This window comes from Nilaparvata lugens, chromosome 4 (genome assembly GCF_014356525.2).
Source record: "Nilaparvata lugens isolate BPH chromosome 4, ASM1435652v1, whole genome shotgun sequence".
NCBI lineage: Eukaryota > Metazoa > Arthropoda > Insecta > Hemiptera > Delphacidae > Nilaparvata > Nilaparvata lugens.
Window position 1 is genome coordinate 41922603 of NC_052507.1, and position 27692 is coordinate 41950294.

Consider the following 27692-nt stretch of genomic DNA (forward strand, 5'->3'; position numbering starts at 1 on the left):
TGTTTATTCTCAGAATAATCTAGATGGAATTGGATTTTTAATAAAATATTTGAAGATAAAAATACATCCAACAAGAAAAATCACCACAGAATATAATATATTTTACATACTATCAATCATTAATTTTCATCTATTATTACTGACTTACATAATAATATTTATGACTTCTATTATTCTTGTACTGTAACATGGCGAACCTCTCTCTTTCTATCGCAATTGATTTAGTTTCTCTTTTATCTTTAATTAAAACCCTTTTCATATCCAATTACTATTAACAAATAATGATTTGTCATCTCACACAAATTTCAGAAATTCATTCACAAAATCAACCCGAATCTCATGATTCATGAATTCAATAAGAACATTGAAATAACAAATAAATAAATAAATTGATGATAAATGAATACATAAATAGATAAATAAGTAGATAAATTAATTAATTAGTAAATGAATAGATTGAGTGAGTAGTATATGAAAGCTCAATTTGTTCTCTAAAGATACCAAAATGCTTCAAACATATTTTGAAGCAGCAGAGCAATGTGACTAGTAGTTCTGTGAACAGTAGATCTCACGCAGTATTCTCATCCACAAGTACCTGATTGAAACTGTAGACCTTATGGAAATACAGCAATAGACTGGCTTCTCCACACAAATCTGTGTAATCACTTGTCAGCTGATTTATGATGTATAATTTTCTATAGTCTGATTTTTACTCTAATATTGGCGTATGAAGGCACTACCTCCGTAAACAAAGCCTTAGTGTATTCGAGTGACGTCAGCACAGGTAGGGCTCCTACAACAATAAAAATCTGGTGTGGTACACTCACACAACTTTCCTTGCCGTTATGAAAATTGATCACCTGACGCTAGTGTTCCCGCGCATCAAAAATGTACTATTCAAAGATTTGATCCAGCTGATGACAGGGCAATAACGCTGGAGACCCACGAGGTCTGCAATCTCTTCATAGTGTATCATTTAATAGAATCAACAGTTGCCAACAGTTTGCAAGTGGATAATCACATTTTCTCGAATTTCGAGCTTATTTTTAATTTTAGGTGGAAATGTTGCTGAACATTAATTGTAGAGATTCTCATGTTCAATCTTTCCCATTCGAATTTTTTTGTTTAAATTGTATCTGAAGCCTGATAATTGAGAATCTAAAATCAAACTTTGCATAGATGGGGCGGAGCTCCTGAAATTTTTACAGATATGGGACTTGTGGCAGTTGATAGAGCTTATCGATGACTATTTCAGGTATAACTTTAATCAAAATCGTTGGAGCCGTTTTCGAGAAAATCGCGAAAAACCCTGTTTTTGACAACATTTTCGCCATTTTAGCCGCCATCTTGTATCGCATTTGATCGAAATTGTTCGTGTCGGATCCTTATATTGTTACGTTCCAAATTTCAATTCATTCCATTGATTGGGAGATAAGATATCGTGTACACACACACACACACACAACACACACACACACACACACACACACATACAGACCAATTCCCAAAACACTTTTTTGGACTCAGGGGACCTTGAAATGTATAAAAATTTAGAAATTGGGGTACCTTAATTTTTCCGGAAAGCAATACTTTCCTTACCTATGGTAATAGGGCAAGGAAAGTAAAAATTCGTTGATTTCAGCTGATCTATATCAGCTAGTGTTTTTATTGGTGTAGGAGCCCTATTTGTGCTGACGTCACACGAATGCACTACGGCTTTGTTTACGGAGGTAGTGATGAAGGAGGCTCCTTTTTCCTTTTATATTATCCTTGAAATGCAAAAATTCCAAAAACCTTGTATATACGTCGACGCGCAATTAAAAAAGGAACATACCTGTCAAATTTCATGAAAATCAATTATCGCGTTTCACCGTAAATGCGCAACATATAAACATTTAAACATTAAGAGAAATGCCAAACCGTCGACTTGAATCTTAGACCTCACTTCGCTCGGTCAAAAATTCATTCATTCATTCAATCAATGAATGCTAAAATGAACACGCATTTTTATAATAATGATCTAGTCGACTATAAAAAACATGATGCGAAGATTACGGGTAAAATAAAATTAAAGTAGGCTACTTAATACCATTAATTTATGATAATAAGAGGTTCAATTATAACGATATAGGCTACTGGAACATTAAGTTGCATATTAGCCATTGTATTGAAAATTATTTGGAAAACACACCAAAAATCAATATTTTCCTCAGACTCACCCTTGTGTATAATATTCTCCAACTCGATTGTAAAATCATGAATTTATCATGCTATAATACAAATCGTATGAAGTGAGAAATAGATTGTAAGAAACAAAAAATAGCGTCCAGAAAAAATATGTATCAGTAGCTGTGAAAATAGAAGTGGTAGAGAACAAATTGATTTCCAAATATCTCCTCTTAATTGGGATTTTTTGATAGGCTAATAAATAATTCCAATTCCCAAAACCTATACTGATCATTAGAAAACTCATCAATTTTCTTTCTTTTTTTCCTGACAAGAATAAAATGTGAGTGGCAGAATCATGAGGGATATTATTTAATTAATAAATTCAAGATTCTTAATTAACATAGTAGGCCTACTTCAATAAAATAATCAATTGATTTCAAATTTTCAAAAAGTAATCTTCTCAGGAGACAAAAAATAACAAGATAGAAGAATATTAAAGTTTGAAATATTATTTATCGATTTTTAACTGATAATAGATATTGAGTTATAAAAAAATTTAAAATAGAAAGATTTACAATATTTATGGTGAAATGGAATGTTTTACGATCAGATGTAAATAAAACTTTCATCAATCAATTAATAATCATAGTGATTGCTATAAAATATAACAATATATTTTTATATGAGAATTATAATATGCTGAATATAGTTATACTAATAAAAAACACACTTATTTCCCCTATACAATTTCAATTACTGATTTATTAAATCGCCATAAAAAATTATGAGTTCGATATTTTTTCTGAACATTATATGATGAGACATTAGTTATTATTACAAATATTATTATAATATAAACAACAGTCAAACAGATAAAGTAAAAGAAGCTAGATAAAACTTGCAATAGTGAACTGGAAATCAAAGATGTAGTTTTATGATAATGTTACAATAATTATTATTAATATCTACGCAATGAAAACGTTTTTAGCAGTTTTCGTCACGAGCGATGAATAATAAGCATCAATGACAAATATATATGAAAACATTTACTCTATATTCATACACCTTAAATGAAAACATTAATCTTATTCATTACAATATTACTAAGAAAATTGCAAAAGAAATCAAGCACAGCTATGATAGTAAAGAGAGAGAGAGATATTGGCACTTTTATTACTTTAATAGTCATCGTCGATTTGATTAAATAATTAGGCTATGCGCACTTTGTTTCAATGAATGGGAAATATTTTTTATATCAAAAAGGAGATCCATTTTAATATCAATTAATATCCAATCTTTGCAAAAGATAGTTCTAAAACAAACCGAATACTCAATGGTTAGGCCTTATAACTTGCTTAAAAGTTCAGATCGTTTTTCTTTTTCACTTCTACACAATAGTCTATTTACGTATGCAATTTGATATTATTCAACTGAATGATTAATTCAAACAGTATTAATAATACATTGAATTATGAAAATCTATCAGTGGAAAGGTTCACGAGAAGCGTGAATTGAGAATGTAGAAACAAAAGTTGGTTGGTTGTCATACGAGCATAGTTTGTAAAGGATTGAAAGGTTGAATCACCAACGGTACTTCTGTTGATTCAATATGATTTAATTTAGTATTCATTCAATATTTATAATATAAGCTCACATCCTACATAATACTCGATAAAATTTAATTATTCTGTTTGTAAATTATTAAGAGTTGTAGAAAAACGTCAATACAAAAATGTGCTCTTTTTATTGTTAGAGAACATTTTAAATGTTCAGGCTATCATAAATTGATCACTGACAGCTTCAACGCTTCAACTAATATTATACTAATGAATTGGAAAAATTGAGAAACATTCAATGAACTGTTATTACCATTGATTACTTTTGACTTTCTTTATGAATATGGAAATATTTAATTTTGATTTTTATGACTTTCAGATATAGAGATCTTGGATCTTCATCAAGTTTATCCTAAAGAAATACAAAGTTTGGAATATTGAACTTTTTTAATAGAGCAGAAGCACTATCTGAGCTTCAAAAGCCCGTTGGTTCTGAATTCACATATAACTGTAAGTTAATTCATTGCTCATTGCTCATCATCCTTCCTATATAACAACTCAAACACAAGTTGAGGGCTTATGATATAATCTTAGGAGAGGATAATTCTCTTGAAAATACTTGTATTTAGTAGGAAAGTAACATTTTTTAGTGTTAAATTTCCCAACAAGTACAGACAAATTTTTCAAATACATTCTCATATTTACAGTATGATTCTCGTGATTCCTCTCCACCGATCAAAAATATATTGAGCGAACTTCATTTATTAGAAATAAAATGAAAACTTGGCACAAGATGGAGAATCCAGGCACAAACTTCTCTTAGAAGATGAACAAACATATCAGTATATATTTAATTCGTACTGTACAACAAACTTTATCATATAATATTATCATCATCTTATAAAAACTGTGGCTGCAATTATTACGAAACTGCATCTTTCTTTGAAAGACCACTAAGTGAATTATTGATTGTTATTCTTCTATCGTGTTTACAATTTTTCATAAACCGAAGTTGATCACAAACGTTTCCTCGTATTGAATCTGAGTTATTATCCTAACAGGGAGTTCAAAACATGGTAACAACTAAAATTAGATGGTTTTTACACATGGATGCACACAACGAATAGTTTTATTAATATTATTCCCATGATCGTTAATCATTATTAATCCTTAACAATAATTAAAAAGTGACTTTAGCACCTGAAATTACATTAACAATAAACACAAAAGTCAACTGACAATGAGGTCAGCTACACTAACAAATTCATCTATTAACAGATATTGAACCGGACCAGGCGTGCTCAATCACACAACAATCAACATAAAATATATTATCGTTATCTCATGACGATTCAATTTCAATTTCAACTACCTATCACTAACAGACTAAAGATTGCTATTCATGAAATACCACGTGACTGGACACTGTTGTGACCATGGGTGGGCTGTGGGCGTGAGAGGGTTTAGGGGGTAGTTAGATGCAATCTTTCGCTTTTTAGGATTGTCAAGTACCGTACGTGTCCTAGAGTCAGCTGCCCAATGATACACGTCAATCAATATTGAAGGGGTTCTGACATACACACACACACACACACACCACACACACACACACACACACACATTCAATCACACACTCACACTCTATCACAACACAGAGTAGTGGCCTGGCAGCAACAAGAATAGTCTCACTGAAAATATATTTATATCCATATACAGTACCTAGTTCAAGAAAGAAGATTTCCTATTTATCGACCGTCAATTCAAAGAGTAATAGATATTTACTATCGATAAGTTTGGTTTCTTTACAAATACAAACATTGACAAAATGTATAATAATCTACATTGTAATATAATATATATATATATATTCGAGTTTCATTATTAGAAAAACAAACATCTGTAATATATATTATGAATGATAAATACCTTGACAGTATTTTGTCTATTGCTTTCCTTTCTTACATACGTAGTAGTAACATTATGAATAATAATAATTTTTACTTTTCCACATTGTGTCGTCTGCAGTACCAAATACAAGGCACTTACTTCCACCGACGGCCAATAGGAAAGTAGCATAGCATCCACATCCAACCACAATATAATTATAATAATATTATAATACTCTGCTTATTATGCCTGTTTTGACTCATTACAATTCCCTAATCATATTCTCAAAAAATCAATAACTATTTGCTTAGATTGGCACATACCTTAGTTTGGTTTGCTTTTGATTAATAACTCAGCTGAGTAACGATAGACTTCCCAAGAATAATAAATCTTTTCTACTCTGCTTTCAAGCACTACCTCCGAAAACACGAGTTTATGGAGGTAGTGTTTCAAGCAGCTTATACGAAAACACACACAAATTGATTTCTATTATTGTTGGAGAACCTGTGAAAGTAATATTAACAAAACCCAAAAATCGAATGTCTTATATAATAAAGAGAGCTTTGTAATCATTCCTATTCACCTACCTATATTCTTCTCATTCTAGTCCATATCAATATTATTGCTTACGGTAATTTTTATATAAATCTGATAATTTTCTCCATTTTCCAACTTCTCCCATAATTAATGGAAAATGAAAATCAGAAACATTTTGACATTACAGAAATCTTATATTAAAATCTAATATTGAATTCAATCGGTACATAAATTGATTTTGAAGAAACTATTATCAATGTATTTACTCATTAAAAAAATACTTCAATTGATTTATAAATATAGATAGAGGAATAACCTTTATTGTTTGATGAATTTAGGAAGATTATTAGTTTGCTTGAGCAAGATGTTTTCATTTCGTTTCAATGTTTATGCATAATTATGATACATATTGTAGTATAAAATTCCAACTGATATTGAAAGAATTACAGCAGAAATTATTAAGCGATGTCTGATTCATTTGTTACAATATTGTTTGATTGACTTCATATTAAGGCGTTGTAAAATAATTTGTATAGTACCTATATCTTTGGAACACAAATGACCAAGTTAATACAATTTATGTACCTACTCCAATCATTCTAATAAACTTAACACACAACACCACTAATAACATATAAGAACTCAAGCAAGAGCTTCTATTGGGATGAACCCTACTTCTTGGAGAATGAAAAAACTGATTGTATTTATCAGATAATGATTGAAGTTTTTACTATAAAATTCTCTGCTTCAGAAAAATCTCCAAACAAATTTCAACCTATTAGTAAAGCCACTAATTTCTCAACGCCAGTCAGATTAAGCGTGATAACATTTGAAAAGGAGTTTGAATATCTTCTGATTATTTAAACTTCTAGACATAATAATAACACAAATTACTATAGAGGGTACACAGAAATGCATATTAACAACAAATAACACAGTAATACTGCTAATCCAATATCATATTAATTTGCCATTCACCATAGAAGTCGAAACAACGAAGAATAAGCACTAAGTTTACACATTCATCGATACACATAAAAAAGATGGAACTATTTTACACAATTCATAGAATATGCTTCTTTAATGAACATAAAACACCAATAGAAATTCTACATCTCATAATTATATCACCAAACACAAAAGCTGTACATAATTCAACAAATAGGTACCTATAAACCATCTTTTCAGAGCTTGATAGTTATACCTTAAGCATACCCATACACCCAAATTGAATATCAATATTCACTTATTCCATAAATATCGATCAAAAAGATCATCAATTTCAATAATAACAGAGCCAGACTATTTTTTATTATGTGGAATACCTCACATGATCGTCGGTATAATGCAGGTTGGCACTATCTTGGCTTTTTCAATGAGGACTGAAGAGTAATATCACTGGAATAATCGCTACAATAGTAGCAAAAATAACTTCTATAGTTTTCTTTCTAAATATCAAGTGTTCACTAAACAACTAGCTTATCTTACCACCACTCAACAATATTTACTATTATGCATCCTCATTGGCTGTCATTGAAACTGATTGTTCATCAAAATTTCTTATTAAAATTGTGAATATTTATTACTTTTGTTACAAATATCGTAGATATCAATAGTATATGAAGTAAGAAGTAAGTAAAATATTATAATCATTAAAAATATTGTACACAGTTGGAGCTTTGAAAATTTATCCTCTCTTTTTGATTAGTATGATTCATTACAAATATTTCAATTATTTCAAATACGCACATACATATAATATACTCAAATTACAGAGTGTAGATATTAATAATTATTATCAATTAAATGAGCAAGGGCATTATTGATATGTTCAGTGTCTTTTTTGTCGTATGTAAATAGATTGATTACTTGGAATTATCAAGTACAAATTTAGTTCAATAATAGGTATACACACATCGAACAGTAATGAGATCTTATCTGGCTAAAATTAATGAGACGAGTAGCCTATGACAAGTAATGAAAAATACGTGAGCAGAATAATTATCTTACAATCCTATTATTGCTGGTCTAGTAAAGTTATGATGATTATGTAGAGGTGAATTACAACGATACCATTTTCAAACGTTTTGAGCAGACTATTTAGACTGGAGAGAAAACTTATATTCATTCAAACATCAGATTTATTCTTCAAAGTTTGAAGAATTTTCAATCCTAGATTCTGATTGCGGCAAGGCAAAAATAAGATTTTTATTAAAGGTACTCTTTGTTTTTATTTATTACCCTTTGAATACAATTGAATTAAATGTGTTGAATGCCGAATACTGTGTTATTCTCTCCATCAAATCGTATGCCACTTATTTGAAACTGGTAATTTCAACTAAATATACAATGCAACTTCCAGATAAGAGTTATTTGTTTTACCATACAAATACAGAAAATATTATTGTCTCACTCTTCATCCTTTATCAACCATTCAATCTAATTGGTTTAGAGATATATTATTGTATATTCACTAAACCAAATTGATTCAAGAATATTTTACATTGGTTCGTTGAACTACATATTGTGATTGATTAGAGTTGGGCGAATTTGAGATTTTATCTTAAGCAAACTCAAAGTAAGTTGTAGTAGTAATTCCACTACATTGGTTAATTTCATTTGGCATTTCAGTGAGGAAAATAACTTATGAAACTATTTCAGATAAAGAAGTATTTCAATGGATTGAGAATTCAATAGGATTTGAAACGACACTCTAATGATTTTGATTCCATAATAATTATCAATTAAAAATTTAATTCAAATGTGGCATCTGGTGTAAAATCTGATAAGATCATTAAAGGATGATCTTATGATAGTGAGGTACGATAATGAGATCTTTATTGGCAGTGATAGGCCTACAAAACGAACTATGAGTTAATAAAGTACCACAATAAACAAATATAGCCTACGTATATCTCTTTCGAGGGCTTCAAATAAGATAGAGAAATAGGATTAATGATAACTCGACGATTAAGGTGAAACTCATAGTCTATTTTTAGAAACTTTGCTCAAGCTTAATGTGTTACGAATTTACGAAACGTTCAACTATGAATTTTCCTCTCCGGAAAAATGCAATGCAAACAAACTTGGTTTTATGAGTGCTGAGTGATGAAGGCAAATTTCAACTCGGAAACACATGGAATAAAAATGTTCAGATGAAATAAATATGGAATAATATGTTTTCAATGGAATAAATATGTTCAGATCGATAAGAGGCACATTATTTCACAGTCTGAAATCCTAAGAAAAAAATACGTTTGTAGATTACATACTGTGGAATTACTTCAAAACAATCATTTTGTTTTTCTTAGTACGGTAGAGATACTTCTTTTGTCTTATTAACTGGATCCAATGTCTTTTTAGCTTTGCTAGATAAACGAGGTAGTAAAACGAGGAGAATTATTTTATACATTCTCCACAATTATTATAAAATAAGTACGGTAGGAAAGACAAAAAAGTCACAAAGTATTCTAGAACTTTTAGATTCTCAGAGCTAGGCAAAATATTTACCTCGAATGCTATGAAGTGTATTGCCATGAAGTGAACTCATGAGAGTTATCACAGACAACATACGACTTTCCATTCCATTGTTCATCAAGTTTGAGTTTGAGTTTCAGTTTCAAGTTTCAGTCAGCTAACTCAAAATGAGTTTTCTATTAATTGATACTGTCGCTAAGAATTCAATGAATATCATATTACACCCCGTCACCCACTATGATTGTGTTCTTATCACTCTATACGGTTATGGATGTTTAATATAATTTCTCGTTATACGGTGATTGAGTTTTTTATCACTCAACGAGGCTGAGAGTACAAAATATTATTATTGACGTTTTTCAAGTCCAATAAGTTCAAGAGTAGGTACAATGCTGTCATTTGATGGCACCCAGTTCAACCCAATTTTGCTGCTCAATAATTGTTTGGGAAGCACTATTTGTCGAACTAGAGAGTGACAGACTTATTCTCGGTTCCCAATTTGTAGTTTTCTGTATTTGTATTCTTAGAAACAAAAAGCTTCCTAGTTAAGCAAGAAGATGTACACATGGGACAGGTTGAGCGAGAAGGCTAGTAGAGTTTTTGTGTTTTTTTTCAAATTTGTGCGATTTGAACAATCAGTTTCGAGCACCAACAAGGACACACACAATATGTCAGCTAGATGTCTATGAATGACGTTGCACCGATATAGATGAGGTTACGCCCATGGCTCGACCGACTGTCTGCTCGGCCATTTCCAGTTTATGCGGATCCAGCTTCGGCTTCTTTGGCTCTGCGTCCGGCGGTCGGTGCGACTTCATGTGCGCGCTCCGACTTTTCACCTTGTTGAAAACTCTACAAACATCAACGAAAATTGTTAATTTTGATCCTAGATTTAGTAGGCTACTACAGACGGTTCAAGCCATAATATACAATGACAACGCTTATAATTTGAATAATGTAGCCTACTGTAGTATCAAAATGTTTGTATCTGCGACAGAACTTACATACGGTACTCCATTCATCCATCCAATCAATAAATGGAACACAAAAAATCAAAATCTCATAATCCTACTATAGGTTAGGTACTACTTTAAGACTGTGAAAAAGGCAAAAAACTTTTTACTGGTGATAGCCTATTTTTCAAATAGTATTTTTTATAGTATAGCTGATTTTTATACTATAAAAGCTATCAAAATGAAAAAAATTCTCAGAAAAACATTTTTCTGATCATTACTTTATGAGATATGAGCGCCTGAAGTTAAAATTTTTGGTACAGATCATTTCAAATTCGGTAAGAGATGAAACCATGAAATTTCGAGGATGAATTCATGGTATTGTTGATTGAATAAAACAAAACTTTTCTGAAAATATCAACTCTTGAGAAAGTTATTCAATTTGCCAGAAGTTATTTTTGGTAATTTTCAGTGAATTGGATAACTTTCTCAAAAATTGATATTTTTGGGAAATTTGTTGTTTTGTTCAATCAACAATACAACAATACCATATGAACAATCCATCCTTAGATTTCCATGAATTTATCTTCTACCGAATTTGAATTGATCTGTCTCAGAAATGTAAAATTTATGCGCTCATAACTCAAAAAGGTATAATGTGAGGATAATAAAAAATCATAAGAAAACCTTTTCATGTTGATATCTTGATGTAGTATACAAATCAAAAAACTTTGAAAAACATCACCAGTAGAAGGAATAAATTTTTTAGCATTTGGACAGCCTTAAGATATGGAAACTATCAACAGTATCTCAGTAGCCTATTTTCAAGTTCTGAACGGTAACTTACATTTACTAAAAATTCAAATAAATCAACATCATTAACAGTATTCCACTGTGAGAGGAAACACACTTCAAAATATAATTTTTTAACCACAAAAACTGACAAAAAGAAGTTAAGCAATGTGAAGGAAGTGGTTTCACAATATGAAGAAGACAATTAAAAATCCTAATATGATAGAACATCACCATTAAAGCTCATGTGATGAATTTGTTCAATGTACTTAAGAATGTAAACACATGTAAAATGTAGCCTTATCACAATGAAATAGGAATAACTTGAAGATATTATAGCCTAATGACATTTTATAACGTAACACAGTAGATCAGTCAACTATATTTCATCATATAAACTAAAAATATGTTTTTGATCTCACAATTAATGGAGCAAATCATATTTTGTTGACAAAATCATAAAAAGATTCCATATTAGTCAAATTAGATGGATTATTACAACATTATATTTGAATTATACTCCTAATTATTGGATCATATATTTGAAACATTTTTTCGATTTAAATAATAGAAATCAGGGAGAAATGAACTGAAAATCACACACTAGGGATGACGACAATATTTTCTACAATTTCAACTGATCTTGCAAGTTGCGTTATCATTTTCAAATTAATTGACAGGAATGCGAAGATCAGATGAGAAGAAGATCATCAAACTATATTGAAGCCACATATAGGCCTATTATTTGTTTCATGTCACAGAAACCATAGAATTATTCCTCTCTTATTCGGATGTGAAGGTATACTGTAATTTCACTTTCCATTATTGAATCTATTGATGCAAAATCAACTAAGGGAATGCTCAGGATAATAACTAGAGTATTATACTTATAGTCCAGTCAACGAAAGATTATAGAGGGAAAAGTTTGGAACACAATTTTCAACTCCACAGCTCTTTTAAGGATAGTAAGAGGATTAACATAACAAAAGTCCTCACCCCTACCCCCTGTGCTTAAGGGGTCGGGGTGGGTTTAAAGTACCATTTTTTCATTTTTCGCATATATCTCGGAAACGATGCATCTTATGAACATTTGTATTCTCTACAATATTGAAGCTTGCAAAATTACCAAGTTTTGTCCTCAACATTTTTTTCATATCTCTCATAGTTTCTGAGATATCCGCTCTAGAAGATGAGAATTTTTTTGAAAAAACACTTCTGCCTCCAGTTTTTTCACCTTTGCGGCCTTCTAATTTTTGAACAATTGATGAAAAAAATCCGTGCTGATTATGAGCTAATAAAGCATCAAATTATTTTCTATTTGATGTATATTTTCACCATTTTACGCATTTCCCTACGACTGTTGCAGCAGTTTTAGTGTTGAGAGTGGAATTTTCTGTTCAGCAACAATAGATCAGTTGACAATGGAATTTGGAGGGAATGATTGGAACACAATTTTCGACTTCATGTGCTAAAGGGGAAAAAATGAAAGAAAAACTGGTTTTTCGAAAATGCATCACTTTATTAGAACATAAATATCTCGAAAAGTATCAGATTTATCGAAAACCTCCAATGAATAAAACTTGTAGGAAATTTATTAAGCTTCATTTTTACGTAGTTTATGTCAATAGAACACACACATTGTTACCAAGATATAAGCATGTAAGTAATAAGTGGAAAATAAAACTTTCAAACCACCCTCATCCCTTTAGCACATGATGTAGGGGTTGGGATTTTTGATACGCTCACCTTCAAAATAGTCTCAACAAAGCTGCAGTCAAAAATTGTGTTCCAATCATTCCCTCCAAATTTCATTGTCAACTGATCTATTGTTGCTGAACAGAAAATTCCACTCTCAACACTAAAACTGCTGCAACAGTCGTAGGGAAATGCGTAAAATGGTGGAAATATACATCAAATTGAAGATAATTTGATGCTTTATCAGCTCATAATCAGCACGGATTTTTTTCATCAATCGTTCAAAAATTATAAGGCCAAAAAGATGAAAAAACTGGAGGCAGAAATGTTTTTTCAAAAAAAATCTCACCTTCAAGAGCGGATATCTCAGAAACTATGAGAGATATGAAAAAAATGTTGAGGACAAAACTTGTTGGTCATTTTGCAAGCTTCAATATTGTAGAGAATACAAATGTTCATAAGATGCATCGTTTCCGAGATATATGTGAAAAATGAAAAAATGGTACTTTAAACCCACCCCGACCCCTTAAGCACAGGGGGTAGGGGTGAGGACTTTTGATATGTTAATCCTCTTACTATCCTTAAAAGAGCTGTGGAGTTGAAAATTGTGTTCCAAACTTTTCCCTCTATACCTTTATCTGAGCATTCGTTGTCTGGACTATTATGTTTTTCTGTTTTCCGAATTTTTTTTTCTATATGATCAACTTGCAAGATTTCAAGTATGAATGGGGGAAGGGAGGAGTTAGTGGGCATGTCAAGTGCAGATTGCAAAAACCAACTCTACTAGTTCTAACAACACATAAGAAAAAATATTGTCATAGGCTACTTTAGATAATGATTGCAAACTGCAATTGCGATTTGTGAATTTCTATGGTACCAGGATTGAAGTTTGGATAAAACAAGAATAAAATCAACAAGGTTGTTCAAATAGCCTAATATGTTGGATTTTTTATAGAAAAATATCTCAACTGCTAAGGAAGATTGAATGTGCTAGCCTACAATTGAGAGACTTCTTCATAGTTTTACAAAAACAGAATAAGAGTGAACTTTTAGTTTTGAAAATGGAGAGTGTTTATTATTGTGACACAATTCTATGTACCGTAATGTACAATATGATGAATACGGGATTGATGAAATCAAAATGAAATGAAAATAATTTAATTTGGAAGAAATAAGCTCATTTGCTCTCACTCTAAGCAGAGCAGGAGTTAAGAGTCAACTTATTTGAAATCTTTATCTCCAATTAATTAGATAGCCTATCTTTTATCATCAATATTGGATGAAGGAAGAATGAGAGATACGGTAACATAAAGAGTTGCAAAGTTCAAAAGTAAGAGTTTGAACTGAATCGGAAAATAATGGTGGTCAAAATTCCAAATATATTAATATTAAATGAAACATGTTCCATAAAAATTTAGTAGTCTTATAATACAGGGGAACATTGTTCAAACTTCACCGTAGGTACTATTCAGTGTCAAAAAGTAAACTACTTTTTCTTTTTTATTTTCTGCTGAGGATAATGCCCACATGAGCTCTAGGCTTATGAGTGGGCAATGAGACGGATTATGATGAGAGATGAATGGATCTACACTTTTATGTGATATCTACAGCTTTAGGTAGGTTCCGAACCACCAGGAAGCGACTTTTAAACTCATCAATGATATTTGGAGGAGTTCGGCTCTCGATGTGGCTAGGTACCCTTACAACAGGGAGAAGTAGGCGCATGGAGCTTAACTTATCAGCGCAATCACGAAATCAATCACTTTACAATAAAGATGAGATATTTCAAGACTTCTAAATTATTATGAAACATACCACTTATCACATCTGAATTCACCAAATATTCAGATCTAGTTTGAAGTTATATTGAGCGAAAACTACTATCGAATGCTAATTGCAAGGTGTGGGGCAAAAGATTAGTTCAACAGTTTGTTATGAACACTTGTTCCCACACACACGTCCCAATAAGGAACAGCCAAATAATACAGATGTCATTACAGGGAATGATCTCGTTTCATATGGAAATTTTCAGTAAAGACAGCGTGTCTCGTGTAAGCTGACTTGTCTTGGGGATCAAACGGGGTCAAACTCTAACTGAGATGGCGCTTTACCTGCTGACAAAGAACCTGCATGTTTAGAGAGTGTATCCTTGTGGAGGATTGTGAGAGAGAGGAGAGGAGACTTACTTCCCGCAGATCTTGCAGGGAAACTCGTCGATGGGCTCGGGGTGGTGGCCGAGTTGTCGTCTGTCGGGTGTCGGACACCGGTTGCACGTGCCCCCGCCATGGATGCGGATGTGACCGTTCAGTGCCGCACGCGAGTTGAAGCTCTGTGCGACACAACATTCAACACACATTTATCACACAATAACTACCGTAATATTGCTGATTAAAACAAAACAAATTTGAAAGTGTAGTAATTATTGTAAACTCGTTGGTGATAAATTGAATCATTTCAAGTTGTATTGTGTTTCGCTTGAATAAAAAATATATGATTTGATTTGAATAAGTTCGAGAAAAATATTATCAAATAACTTGTATCAAGTTAAATTAGAAACTGATATTGGGTAATATACTGTAATGGGATATCAGCTTTTGTAAGTGGTGAAAGACGCCCACATTAAGTAGTCTAGCTCACAATACGTTTGGAATTATGAATAGCATCTTGACCTACTCTATCTAAATCTCATTTTATGAGACTAGAAATACTCATTAAACGTCAGAAATTCGTAGGAAAGGAAGTTTTTTTTTGTTCAGTTGATATACTGTGAGATACTCTAGAAACTACTTGAATATACTTAATTATAATATGTATGTTTGAGCATACATATAGAAAGGTGAATCAACTCACTCGATTTACCCAGTAACTGGACAGGCCAATAGAATTTACTCTCGAATTGATTGTTCCAAATGGACTAAACATAGCCAAAGCTGCTCATAGTATAAGTACACACAATATAGAAACTTATTTTACATAATTATATTGATTCAAATAGAGTAACAAGTGTGGAATCAGAGATGAAACATAAAACTAGTTATGATAAAATCTACTAAGTTTTGCTTATTTAGGATTGTGAATGTGTTGAAAGTTTAAATTTTATAACGATTGGAAAACATGCAAGGAGGTGAATTGATTGGAATTCACAGAGTCTCATTCATTAAGACGCATATAATATGTACTTTCCATTGAAAGTAATATCTTATAAAACGGATTCAACATAAACAGTAGGGTACGCTATTGTGGATATGATAGGAAAAGTTCAAAGTTGGTATTATCTAACTGGACAAGAATAAGAAAATAGAATAGTCTCTTGAGCTCTAGTATTCTAAGCAGTAAGCTCTTTTTATTGTAGAATTGGATGAGTTAATATTACTAAGAGAGAGATATTCTTTTTGATTCTAGGATTTCTGTGGGAAATGATCAGGATATAGATGAAAAAAATCAGAGGATTTATAGATTTACTATTCGAAAGATAGATAAAAATAAGATGAAAATTATCTGTAAATAGTCGAGGAGTAGAAAAATGTATTTCTATTTTAATATTATAATGAACATTACATAACTGTACTATTAGAAATTGTTTTGGCTTACAGCAGAACAGTCTGGGTATTCACATACAAAGAGGCGGCTCTCGGAGCTTGTTGAAACCAGTTCCACATCACTGGCCTGAAAAACCAAATTATGAATTGGATGATTTCAATACATTTCCAAATAGAAAGGATGTTTAGAAAAATACAATATATTGATTTGGAATTATGATGATATTTTCGTAATAGACCATCTGAGCATTGCGATTTCTTTCCTCCTTAATTTTTCAAGTTTAGTACTGTATGGTTAACTGGAATTTGGAAGAATGATTGAAATTTGCTATTTGGAAAATAGCCTAGTAAATTCCTCACAGAATTTGTAAATGTTCCAGATAATTGCGATTGATGTTAGGGAAATTGAATGATGACAAGTATTGTAAATTGTATTATTTTACTTTTGTTTTTTTTTTCATTTCTACTTGATTGATATTCCCAATTGAAAAAATTGCATAGTTGCCTGTAAAGTTGGTATAAGGGCGAAAGTTTTACGTGACAACGACTTTGAGTGGTAAAATAATTTTAATATGAATATTCATTCCTATAGTAGGAAGAAGGATGAAATAATAGTAACAATTTGAAACATTTATTTATACAAAGAATTATATTTAAAACATTAATTTATACAAAGAATCTCGCACTGAATTTCATATTAACAAAATGTTATTTTTACCTTCACACATCCTCAACAAAATCACTCTGTCTCTCTCGCTCTTAGGCGGGCTAACTGTGCTCGATTCAATTTTTTACAAAGCAAGTCGCGCTCATTTTTTCAAGTTAAACAAATTATTATTGGCTGAGAAACGATTTATACTACTTTTGTGATTGAAAACTACCACAACATTGTGATTACTACAACATAACCTATTCACTTATACCTATTATACTTACACTTATACCTATTCACTTAAATACTCATTCACATAGACTATTCACTAAGTAGTGGCGCAGTTGCAGGAGATTGCTCCGTTTCACTCTCTCTCCAGGTTCGTGCTCTTTCTAGACGACCGTGAACCGAAACGAACGCTCTCACTCGCTCTCATTGTGAGCGCATAACGTGGGAACGTAACGCATTTTCTTGAAGTGTCACCCGGCAAACCAATTTATAAGACATTGTCACGTCAAAAAAAGTGTGAAGATACAGGAGTCGAAATATATTATTCAGTAATGAATAATAGTTATGAATAGTGAAATACGAAATAGTAATGAAAATTAAGTTAAATATCTCAAGTAAAAGAATAATAATATGAATAAATAAAGCTTATACTTACAGGAATGTCTGTTTTAATGTAGTCAAAGTCGTAATCTGTTTCCTTATTTTTACGTCTACTTAATCGTAAGCGTTTGTAATCTTCAGCACAAATCTTCTTCCATAGATAGTAGAACTGAACACATTGCTTAACTGTCTTTGACCCGACCTTAAAAAAAACAATTCAACATTAGATTTTAATGAACATAATACAATGTATAGAATACAAAATATAAGGTAGGCTATATAATAATGCATATACTAAGTAGTGGCAATACTCTTGTGAGCTGTGGGCCACTACAAGAATGAATTAATCCACTTTGATGTTAGAATTATTCGACCCACCCAAGTACGAAAAATAATTTTGTCAAGATGGTGTTAATTTTCGTGCTGACAAATATGTGGAAACGCTATCTGAATTTGCCTCCACTCTCTCAATAGTGGATGATCGATCTGAGCGATTCTTAAATTTAAATATTTAAATCTGTGATATCTGCCTGTTGGCAGGCCTGGTGTCTGCTAGGTCAGTTCTATTGGAGTGAGCTACGTGAAAAATTTCAGTTTTATTATTATTACGTGTTTAATTAATCATTTGTTCAAGTTTGAGATGTGTAATAATGAGGAATGATTCAATCAGACATACGGCATAGTTCTTTTGTGTTTTAAATTATCTGAATTTGTGACTTGTGTTCATTTCTCAAGTTCTAACCTACAATTATTGACTCGTAAACAGTGACAGGATCTAATCATTTTATCAGTATTGTTGACTCAGACGACGTGTTTTCTACTTCACTTGACTGTCGTCTGCAAGTTGCCGGTAACCAGTGAAAAGTAAATTAGTATAGAGTTCAGTGCCGGTAACCAGTGAACTCTATACTAACTGGAACGGGCTGTCCAATGCTAAGCTACAGCTAAAAGTGTGTAAGGCGGAGTGAGTGAGACAGGCTTACCGTGTGGGGATTCCCTTCTCTCTCGTACTCATACATTTAAGCAGGTTGTTGCAGCTCTTGAGTACGATTTTTTATTTTTAAAGTTGAAAAATGGATTTGAATGAGTATTGGGGCTATCAGTATTAGATCACAACCTTTTCTCTTAAATATTTGTGATGTATTTGTTGTAAAATGCGTAGAATTGTATAAAAATACGACCGAAAAATGGTGATGTATTGTGTTGCATTTGGATGCAAGAATGGGCATGTTAAAGGAAATGAAATACCATTTCACAGGTAAGTGAAACATTCTTAGTCTATTAATTAATTTGAAGAAACCTTTTTGTTTTACATGCATTTCCAATACTTTTTTCTATATTGATCAGTTTATTTGACCAAAAATAAAACAACAAATTTGGTTTTATTCCTAGTATACTGTGATAGTTTCTATGCTAATCTAAAATTTAGGCCTACTTTATTAGCATCTAAAATAAAAAAACATAGTTGAATAACAAATGAATCCTTATTCAAAAAAGAATAGATACAAATGATTAATACTTTCTGTGTTATCATCATGAGATGACATAATTTATTTTAGGTACCTACTTTATTTTAGTAGCCTACTCTTATTTTGAAAAATAATATGATATTGCTATCAGCTGAATTGTAATTAATTTTTGAAACATTTCTGTTTCAAATAAATAATCGTTCAATTTACAATATTATAATAATTATTTAGCATATTTTACTGTTTGCTTATCATAATATATGATATTATATGACCATATTATGGTCATAATTATAATACAATTGATATAAATGTTTCTTCATAGATTTCTTTGCATCATTTCTGAAATTCCCACACTTACATGATTTGAAATGTTATCAGAATACCTAGTGTATTGCTATTATTATATATTTAATAATCCTGTGTTAATAATCATCATATTTGAAAATCATCATGAGTCAACATAATTTATTTTATTTACCTACTTTTATTGTGAAAAATATGAGATTGTTATCAGTTGAATTGTAATTAATTTTTGAAACCTTTCAATTTTAAATTGTTCATTTTACTCAGTTAATTATGTAGCATATTTACTGTTTGCTTATGATAGTCATATATAATAAAATGTTTCTTCGTTATTTGCTTCATTTCTAAAAACTCCCACTCTGACATGATTTGAAATTACACCAATCCACACCTACATAATTCTACATTTATAGCCTGCTGTAAGTAGGCCTATATTATTAAATTGAGATATTTCCTAGAACAATAAATCATAAATCTTCCCTTTAACAATACCAATAAATCATATAATCCAAAAAAACAATAGTATATCCTATCAAAATAAACATAAGACTGTGTTTAATAGTTTCAATTAAACACAGCCCTCCTTTGGACTGTGTATGAACAAAATTCGGGATTGGAATAATAAGGACTATGAGCCTGTTTTTTCATTCCCAATCATTTCATGACAGTTTATTTTGTCCTTGTTAAATAAATAAAAATAAATAGATGATACGCTTCTCTGAAATCTGGCCCAAAGTTATTCCCTTGCTTGTGAAAAGTTGACAATACTAAAACTACTGCAGTCACAAATGAAAAAAATCTTTTCTTTATTCATATTCAACCTATTTCATTATTTTTGCTCTCAAAAAGTCAACAATGAACTGCTTAATAGAAGAAAAATAACGCTTCCATGGAATAAGACATACAATATAGAAATAAAATAGAAATTGAAACTGTGCAATGTATTTTTCCATAAGAGCCAATGTGTTACAAAATGACGAATCCCACAGCAATGCGGGTTGCCTATCTTTACCAGCTGCCTCACTTTTTTTGTGTTGCTAGTCCATTCCAGTTAGTATAGAGTTCAGTGCCGGTAACTGGTCAACTTAACCTAAAAGCTAGCTTTCGAGCGGGAACCCGAGTCAGCTGTAGTTGCAGTCAGCTGTTTTCTGTTTTGTTTTCATACTGTCTGCCGTCTGACACGTAGAGACATCAATACAGCTTTTCCTGTTATCTTCACTGTGCACTGCACTGTGCACTGTGATCTTCGATTGGACTTGTTTTCGCGCTAGATTTTGAATTTTAAATAATGACAATGAACCGAATGACAACACGCCGAAGGCGGGAGTGTTTGATTCGAGAAGCGGAGTTGGAGTTAGGTAATATGAACTGTGATCTTGTTAATGATACGGTGATAGAATTAGCTGTCAATATTAGAGGAACTCTATCAGTGATCTCGGATAAGTTCACGAACGATGCCATTATTGCCATAATTCCGGATATTGTTGGAATTCTAAATAAATTGGACACCACAATCTCCTACAATAATGAACTGCTGAATGAACGCACTGACCTTCTGAATAATAATACTGAATTGACTAAGCAAGTAGAGTACGAGAAAAATAAAAGTAAAGAAAGCTTTGAGGACTCTCTATTCAATGAGGAGAAGGCTGAGGAGGAAATTCTGGTGTTGGAAGCGCGTATTAAAAAACTGGAGGCATCTAACACCTATTTAAATGAGGAATTGAATAATAAGAATGAAATAATAAGAATGAAATAATAAAAATTATTCAAGCTGAAAAGGATAGTTTATTTTTCAACAGAGACACTATTTTAGACAAAGTAACTTCTGGGAGCAATGATCAATTTATTACGCCAAGGAATACTGCTAAAGTTAGAACCGATTTTAATGAGACTGGAGCTATAACGGTAAATAACAGATATGAACTTCTCTCTGAAAACGCTAAATCTGCAAGTAATAATAAGCCTACCACTTCTCATAAACTTTTGGTCAAGGCTCAAGTTCACAGACCTAGAGCGTTGCCCAAAACGTCTCATGATAAAAACCCCATTACTGAAACAACTCAAACTGATAAAAAAAGGAGAATGACAATTCTAGCGGATAGCCAAGGAAAACATTTGAGTAAATACCTGCAGCTTCTGTATGACAGCTTTGAAACCTTTGTTTATACTAAACCTGGCGCCAAATTAAAACATATTATCCAAGATGGCATGGATTTTGTTAAGGATTACACCAAGGATGATGTTATTGTTATATTGGCTGGCACAAACGACTTCCATGTAGACGAACCTCATCAGTTAACTGTACTCCAAGGAATAAACGCTCTTTTAAAACTTCAGCTGAGATCTAAAATCGTTGTATGCAGCGTACCGTACAGATATGACAACCTCAGCCTAAATGAAAACATACTCCACTCCAACTCTTATCTATCGAGAGTGGTGAGTGAATATGAGGGCGGTCTGCTGCTTTCCTTTTTGGACGTCAACGACTTCCCCCAGCGATCCCACTTCACAAGGCACGGTCTGCATCTCAATCGTCGCGGAAAGCTGATACTAGCCAAGAACTTTCAAGTATTTGCCATGCAGAATGCTGCGAGGATTGGTGTGGGTGACATTGATCTATCGGCGACTACTGGTGGCGGGGCTACAACTGCGGATGAGCTGCGGATCCCTCATTTGCCTGAACCTCCCGCTATTTACTATCTGGGTTCCTACTCTATCACACCCAATCCACTCAGTTCTCCTGCAGATCTCTTGAATCAGATCCCTAATGGCACTGTCCTTTCAGAGAAATCTTACTTGTCTTCCCATCAGTCCTTAGATTTTTTAGACAGTTCTCTATCCCTTTTTTTAAACAAAACACTGTGAATGATAATAAAAATTTAGATATACACCCTTTGCTCGAATTTTTGTTCCTCAATATTCAAGGATTGAGCAGAAAATCATTACATTTAGACGGCTACATTTCAAGTTTTAATAGTGGCGCAGAGGCTCCTATCTTATTTTTGTGCCTAACAGAACATTGGCTATGTCACGATGAATTGATCTATTCTCACCCCGATAATTTTTATTGTGCTGCCAACTTCTGCAGAACAAATCACATTAGGGGAGGGACTGCTATTTTTGTAGCTAATGACATTGAAACTAGAGCCCTGGATATAAGTGATTTCACCTCAGAATTTATATTTGAGGCTTCGGCTGTAATAGTAGACAAATTTAAAATTATTGTAGTCTGCATGTATCACTCTCCGGGTTATAACCCATATGAATTCTTGAGTGCTCTTGAGAATCTCCTTAGCCACTTATCTAAATGGGAAAATTACACTGTAATAGCGGGGGGTGATCTCAATGCTGATTTCGATGTTTTGACCTCAAAGAAAACAGTCTTAGAGTTCCTCAATTTACTTAGAGAATTCAACTGTTATTGTTTGAACTCACAGCCTACCAGAGGTGATAGCTGTCTCGATAATGTTTTTGTTAATTGTCATACTGATCGTGCAGAGAGTAGGGTAGTAAAGGACTTTCCGTTCACAGACCATGATGGTTTAGTTGTAAGATTAGTAAAACCTAAGATATCTAATATAACTCTGATAAGTGAGCCGAATGATCTGACTAGAAGTAGTTTTAAACATGTTTTCCCAGAGAGAAGCTTTCCACGACTTATTGAAAAGTTGAGATTTACTGATTGGAGTATGTTATCACATCATCACTTTCGTGATGCAATGGCAATGTTCAGTTTCTTTTTTATGATATTGACCAATATAATACATGTTTTCTTGGTTCTTAAGCCTTGTAGAATTATAAACAAAGTGAAAAAGAAAAATTGGTATACTCAGGATTTAGCCAAGGAAAAGGATAGGATAATTTCACTTCATTTATTACATAAAAGCACAGGCAGTGTCGAAATTAAGAACCAGTTGACTGCATTGAAAAAAGTCTATATCAGAGAGGTGACTAATGCCAAAGTTACTTATAATAGTAAACTTATCGAATCTAGCAATAATAAATGTAAGACTGCATGGGCTCTCATAAAAAAAAGTTGTAATATATCAAAAGGCGTTGAACCACTGATATCCCCAAATTCATTTAACAGTTACTGTGTTGAGTCCGTTGATAGGGTTGAAAAAGAGATTGTCAAACCTGATATATCAGTAAAAGATTGTATTAATAAAGTTAATGTTAGGCTAAATAGGTGTTTCGAGTGGAGACCTGTCACAATAATTGATGTTTTAACGGCAGCAAAACAGTTAAATAACTCTTACAGCTATGATTATTATAACATGTCGAACAATTTTTTGAAAAAAATAATACCTCACATTGTGCAACCACTGACCGCATGCATAAACAGAATATTGCAAGAGGGGAAATTCCCTGAGGAACTTAAAATATCAAAGGTGTGCCCTATTTTCAAAAAGGGATCTAAAGATAAACCAGAGAGCTATCGTCCTGTGTCATTGGTGCCTGTTCTTTCTAAACTTATTGAAATAATAATATGTGAGCAAGTTGTTGTATTTTTGGAGGAAAATAACTTATTATCAAGAGTTCAGTTCGGCTTTAGAAAAGGCAAAGCAACTGTTGATGCCGTTGAGGGTTTGGTCCATGACATTTTGCAGGCATTTGAAAATAGGTCTTATGCACAGGTTACATTCTGTGACTCAAGAAAAGCATTTGAATGCGTCGACCATGGTGACTTGATAGAGAAACTTCATTATTACGGTTTTCGGGGAGTTTCTCTAACACTATTTGAGTCTTACCTGAAGAATAGAAAGCGGACCGTCTGCGTCAATGGAGAGTGGTCTGATGTAATTTTCCTGAAGTATGGCATACCTCAAGGATCCGTCCTGGGTCCTCTATTATTCCTTATAAGTATCAATGATTTGCTTCACAATGTTTTGAGCAGAGCAGTATTATATGCGGATGATACTACCTTTTTGAATGTCTCTAATGATATGGCTAAGCTCTCAAATGTTGTTAATAACTCACTTGATGAAGCAGGAGCCTGGTTCAGAGCAAATGAATATCTTTTAAATGCTAATAAGACTGAAAATGTCATATTTAGTCTAAGACCATATGATAATGAATATACTCAACAGGATATTGTAAATAATGTTAAATTTTTAGGGGTACACATTGATCATCAACTGACCTGGGGAAAACACATTGATTATTTAAAAGCTAGGCTTTCAAGAGTCATCTATCTCATTGGACGTCTGAAGCAATGTGTGACTCCACATAGTGTGAGAATGGCTTACTTTGCGTTTTTTCAGTCCCTTATTAAATACTGTCTTCTTGTATGGGGAAATTCTCCGAGGGTTGCAGAGATATTGAGGTTGCAAAAGAAAGTTTTTAGAGTTATCAATGCTTCAGGTCCCTTGGATCACTGTAAGCCTATATTTATAAAATTAAATATTAAGACTGTCATCAATCTTTACATCTTTGAACTTGCTGCTTACTCTTTAAAGAAATTACCAGAAACAACTCTTAATGAACATGTCCACTCACACAGCACACATAATAGGGGTAAAATGAATTTCCAATATTGCAGATTAAGTAAATCACTTAATAGTCACTGTATAATGTACAAAAAGGTTCACAATAGTTTGTTGGGGTCCATTAATAAATATTATAATATGACTTTTCTCAATAAATTGGATATTTGGCTGAGTGAAAATCCTTTCTATGACATTGAGGAATTCTTTGAGCATCCACACATAATTATTTAGTGTTAAGTATTAGAAGTGCTGAAGTGTTGTTTCAATCAATTCTGTTATTCAATTCCAAATTTTATTGTCTGTCCTGGTGTTATTTTCATTGTTTTTTTTATTTTTAATGTTTAAATTCTATATATATTATGTTTTTATTCACCTCGGCTTTAGACTAAGGACTCTGCTCCGTTTTCATGACTTTGTCAATACATGTATAATTGTGAACGACAATAAAAACATTTGATTTGATTTGATTTTATTTGTGATTTCCTAGTGAGGGTATTCAAAGTCTTTGGCTTATGAAATCGAACCTGGCACATTGATCGGACTACGACAAGCATTAGGGTAGGAATCGAACTATTGGATATTAGCAACTATTGGATAGAGTGGAGGCTACGGTATAACTTCAAAGCGCGTCTCCATGTATCAGCATAAAAATTAACACCATAATGAGGAAATTATTTTTCGTACTTGGGTGGGTCGAATAATTGAGATCAAAGTGGATTAATTTATTCTTGTATAGCCCACAATTATAGGAACTTACTCCTATAATCTAATGACAGAAATCATTATTTTACTTTGTTACAGTGGGGTGCTGTTGATATGCGAAACAACCTTTTCCGTGGCGGACACTATATTACCAAGGAAAAAATATAGCATTAGCGCGCTTAAAAGATAGCGAGCTCTACCTTCTCTCCATTTTATTTTCAGCGTATAACACAACACATATAATATTACAGAATCCTTGAACATACTGTAAATAGAGAATTCATGAATGAAGCAATTAAAAAAATCTTAGTCAAATTAACAGTCACTTTGTGTTGGAGATCAGAGGCATGCTCCCAGAGAATTAAAATAGGCTATTGATGCCGGTGTAGCCATTGGGAAATCACTCTGTGCACCCTCATGAACTGTTCTGGGGCACTCCTTCACAAAATGTGTCTCACAGTCTGGACTGCTCCACACTCACAGAAAGAAGAGTCAGCCTTCTCCCATTCATGCATGGTAAAGACACATCTACCTTCATGTGTTCGTACCCTGTTTGCCGACCAAGTTTTAAATCGAAACCTGGGGGCTTTTTGATGATACATGGAATACCAATGTCCTGCTTTGTTGAAAAGCAGAACATACATACACTGAATGCCAATGTTCACTCTTGCTGCCAGGCCTTAGTTAAACTGAAACTTGCATCTATGACTGTTGTTGTCGTTCTAACTGGTGGCTTACGAGATCGAAAACGGTTATGATTGGCATCTTGTATATATCATCATCTTTTCTCTATGATATTACCAAACATGTAAAGAATTTTTAAACACAGGAAATAAACCCTTGAAAACAGCAAGTAGAGGACATTGGAATAGCTACCTCCTGTGCTATACAAGAGAAGTCCTTGTCGTACTTGAGCAGGCCCTGGTGGAAGACTTCCATCTCATAGGCACTCCACCGCTCGCTGTCTGTGTACTCGAAAGAGAGGAGGGGGTGACCGGCCGGCAGCGAAGGGGTTGGCTGCATCAGCTTCAGCATTGCCTCCTGTCAATTCATATTTCGTAACCATTATTTAAACATCCACATGAACAGTTTGATCCAATTTTAGAAAAAAAGGGATTGTTAGACCAACTGAATAAATTAGTGCAGTTTGAACAGTAGTGGAAGCTTAAACTGGATTGAATCATTTAGACTCAATATAAATCACATTTTAGCAAACTAAACTTAAATTTGATATAATCCATTTTAAGTTGTGATTTCGTTTAAACTGGCACTGCGCAAACGGATGACTCTTTTATCTGTCAGCTTGTATTTCTCAACTCAACTTGTTATGTATGACATGTTGATTTTTAATCTTTTTAGAAAATTGTATCAATGAGAGTATTATATTGATATAATAATGAAGCTTATTCACATCTTATATTCACATTAGATTCAAAATGAGGGATATCCTACTTTTCAGCAATAATAGGTGAATAAGTGAATAGATTCAATATATAACTACTAACCAGACACGAAGATTTCTTAAGGAAGTAATAAACTCAGTTGGACATTGGCTAAAAGTTCTAGATAAGTTCATCTTTTTCACGATAAAAAGTTCTCTCTCAGCACGTATTTTCATACTTTTTACTGTTTTATCTCATTTCGGTTGGGAATAAAAATTATTTAACTATTTAAAGATGAGAAGAAATGTAGAAAAGCATATGATAATAATTTTTATCTTTAATTTTAATTTTTCAATTTCCTCATCTACTTGGTAATTCACAAAACAATATAGTCATTGGAAGTGAGAAATAGAACAACCATCATTTTTCCTCTATTTCCTTGAACTTATTTATTCTGTGCTATTGAAATTCAAAA

At 32.6% G+C, this 27692-nt stretch overlaps 1 protein-coding gene across 1 annotated transcript in view; it reads right to left on the minus strand.

Moving 5' to 3' along the window:
• Positions 1-465: 465 nt before the first annotated feature.
• Positions 466-27692, minus strand: part of LOC111058110 (mucin-5AC) — a 216095-nt gene continuing 188868 nt past the window's right edge. The window contains exons 13-17 of the mRNA XM_039426994.1: positions 26712-26876; positions 17922-18068; positions 16658-16732; positions 15253-15395; positions 466-10478 (exon numbers count right to left, since the gene is read on the minus strand). Coding sequence (XP_039282928.1) covers positions 10310-10478; positions 15253-15395; positions 16658-16732; positions 17922-18068; positions 26712-26876 — 699 coding nt within the window. The 3' untranslated portion in view covers positions 466-10309. The remainder of the gene's footprint in view (positions 10479-15252; positions 15396-16657; positions 16733-17921; positions 18069-26711; positions 26877-27692) is intronic.